A 2,404-nucleotide genomic window follows, 5' to 3' on the forward strand; every position below is an offset into this window, starting at 1 on the left:
AAATCAATATTTTAGAATCAAAGCAAAATAGTATTTGGGGTTGTGAAAAAGAGGTAAAAGATGGCGTAGCAATAAATTTCTTCAGTAAAATTTGATAGAATCACTGCTTTTTGTGAAAAGCAAAAAAGTATCTGGGGTTTTTTTTAAGAAATGCAGAGAAGAACGAGGGCGAAAGAGAAAACAAGTCGTTTATTTAAGCATTAGTGAAGTTCACTGGTTTCTTCTTGTGTTTGTTTGAAAATCTCATGAGGAGTGAGAGACACAGAGAGAAGTTGGCGTTTCTTTGTCTTGTAGCTCTAGTAATCCAAAGCCTTAAAAAAATAAATTAGAGCCCAGTGTCAGTTAAGTTTTGCTTTGTGTCCGTTTCAGAACCAATTACCCAGACAAAATAGCCACCAAAAAAGGAAAAGGAAGAGAAATACATCTTTGCTGCTATTATATATTTCATTATTTTGAGCAACTTATAGGCCTTTTTTTGTGTTTTTTGTGTTTTTTTTTGCTTTTTAAAGTTGAATTTTGAGTGAGGAAGGAATTGGGTTTTCACTTTTCAATGTCTTCAGATCTTTATATTTTTGATGACCACCGCCATTCAAGCTCAGACATGATCTCCTCTGATGGAGACCTGACCTTTATGTCAGACTCACCGTTTGATATTTTTCAGGGAATTTCAATTTCAGACAGCCAAAACTATCATAACCGAGTTGAAGAATCTCACTCCTTTGACCACTTTTCTCCTCCACTTGTGTCTTCCTCCTCTCCAAGTCAGCAATTAGATAGCTTGAACCATATGCAAACCCATAATTTGCAGTGTTTGCCTAATGTTTCTGGTGTGCCATATGGGTTTGGGAATTTGTCTGGCTTGGAAGGTTTAGAGGTTAAAAATGAAGAATGTCAATTGGGTTTTGAGTCTTCTTTCAACCAGGCCTTTGTTCCTCAAAGTTACAGTTGTGGGACTGAGAATGTGGCTAATAAGTTCATGCAGAGGAGCTATAGTAGTAATTGTTTTGAAGGAAAGCCCAGCTTTCTCTTTCAGCCTCACTTTGATACTTTAATGGAGTCCCAAAACTTTCAAAACCAGGCCTTAAGCCCACCTGAAAATAGTTTTTTAGCTGGACAGATGAGAAGGGTTTGTAGCACAGGTGATTTGCAGGTCAGAACTTAGAAATTTCTCTCTAAAGTTCTCTTCTTTTCCTCTGTTTTTCAATTTAACATCTAATCAAATTCTGTGTTCTTTTGCTTTGTTTTCAGAATATCAAAGCAACACACACTGCCCCAAGGTCCTACTCAGGTCCTTTGGCTACAGAAAGCTCATTCAATGAAGAAACAAACATTAAAGTAGGGCGTTACAGTGCAGAAGAGAGAAAAGAGAGGATTTCCAAGTACAGAGCCAAAAGAACCCAGAGGAACTTCAACAAGACCATTAAGGTAATAAAATTTTGGTTGTTAGAAAAACAAATAGTTTATTAATTTTACCTTGTTTGTGCAAATCTTTAATAATTTAATCACAATACTATTAAGAAAGTGCCTTATAGGCTTATATAATATAAGTGTTTGATAAATTAAAAAAAAAAAAAAAAAAAACTAAATGCGGCTGCTTTTCATTTATTTATTTATTTATGTCTAATTGTATTTGCATCACCACTACCTCAGTATGCATGTCGAAAAACACTAGCCGACAATCGACCCCGCATACGTGGAAGATTCGCACGCAATGACGAAACCGGTGAGATTCCCAAAGCTGCATGTTCAACCGGTATTGAAGAAGAAGATTATCTCTGGGTAAATAAAACACTTAATACCCATTTCTAGATTTCAATTCTAACACATATTCTCTGTTTTTTTTTCTTTGCTACAATCTTAGTTGTTATTGTCAATCTGTGTTTGCAGCTTGAGGGTTTGCATGAAGAGAATGGAACAGTGAATATGGGACAGTTTGTGAACGGTTTTGGTGGAGCCACAGAAGAGTTTCAGTGCTATGGCTTTTGAAGAATATTGATAGTTGGAAGAATCTATAAATCTTTTTCTAGGAGGAGCTTTCATAGTATAGTTAGGTCCGTACGACATGACCAGAAAAAGGCCTTTTTGAGCAAAGTAAACTCAGAATAGACCTTTTTTTCCCTTCTGAATAAGTCACCTCATGTTGCTGAGGTTTAAACTTTGTAGTTTGGGAGTTGTTATACGCTAAGCAGTCTTAGCAAGAGTTAACTTTAAAGTCTAATTTTTTTTTTTTTTTTTTCTTCTTCTTCTTGGTTGAAATTTCCCACGTCTAATTGTCTATATGTAAATATCATCAATAATGAGATAAAATGAATTTTATAATCTTCCAATTTCCAAGCTCTGACCTTGAGTGAGATCTAGATTCTATTTGGTATCAGTTTTTGGTAGCTTTTATGCTAAATGCGTG

At 35.3% G+C, this 2,404-nt stretch overlaps 1 protein-coding gene across 1 annotated transcript; it reads left to right on the plus strand.

Moving 5' to 3' along the window:
• The first annotated feature begins 262 nt into the window (after window positions 1-262).
• LOC115972501 (zinc finger protein CONSTANS-LIKE 1-like) lies at window positions 263-2,058 on the plus strand. The gene is made up of 4 exons (XM_031092810.1): window positions 263-1,150; window positions 1,249-1,425; window positions 1,651-1,779; window positions 1,888-2,058. Exons 1-4 carry the CDS (start codon window positions 551-553, stop codon window positions 1,984-1,986), a joined length of 1,005 nt encoding a protein of 334 aa, XP_030948670.1. The 5' UTR covers window positions 263-550; the 3' UTR covers window positions 1,987-2,058.
• The last annotated feature ends 346 nt before the right edge of the window (window positions 2,059-2,404 follow it).

The sequence above is a fragment of the Quercus lobata genome, chromosome 12, assembly GCF_001633185.2.
Source record: "Quercus lobata isolate SW786 chromosome 12, ValleyOak3.0 Primary Assembly, whole genome shotgun sequence".
Lineage (NCBI taxonomy): Eukaryota > Viridiplantae > Streptophyta > Magnoliopsida > Fagales > Fagaceae > Quercus > Quercus lobata.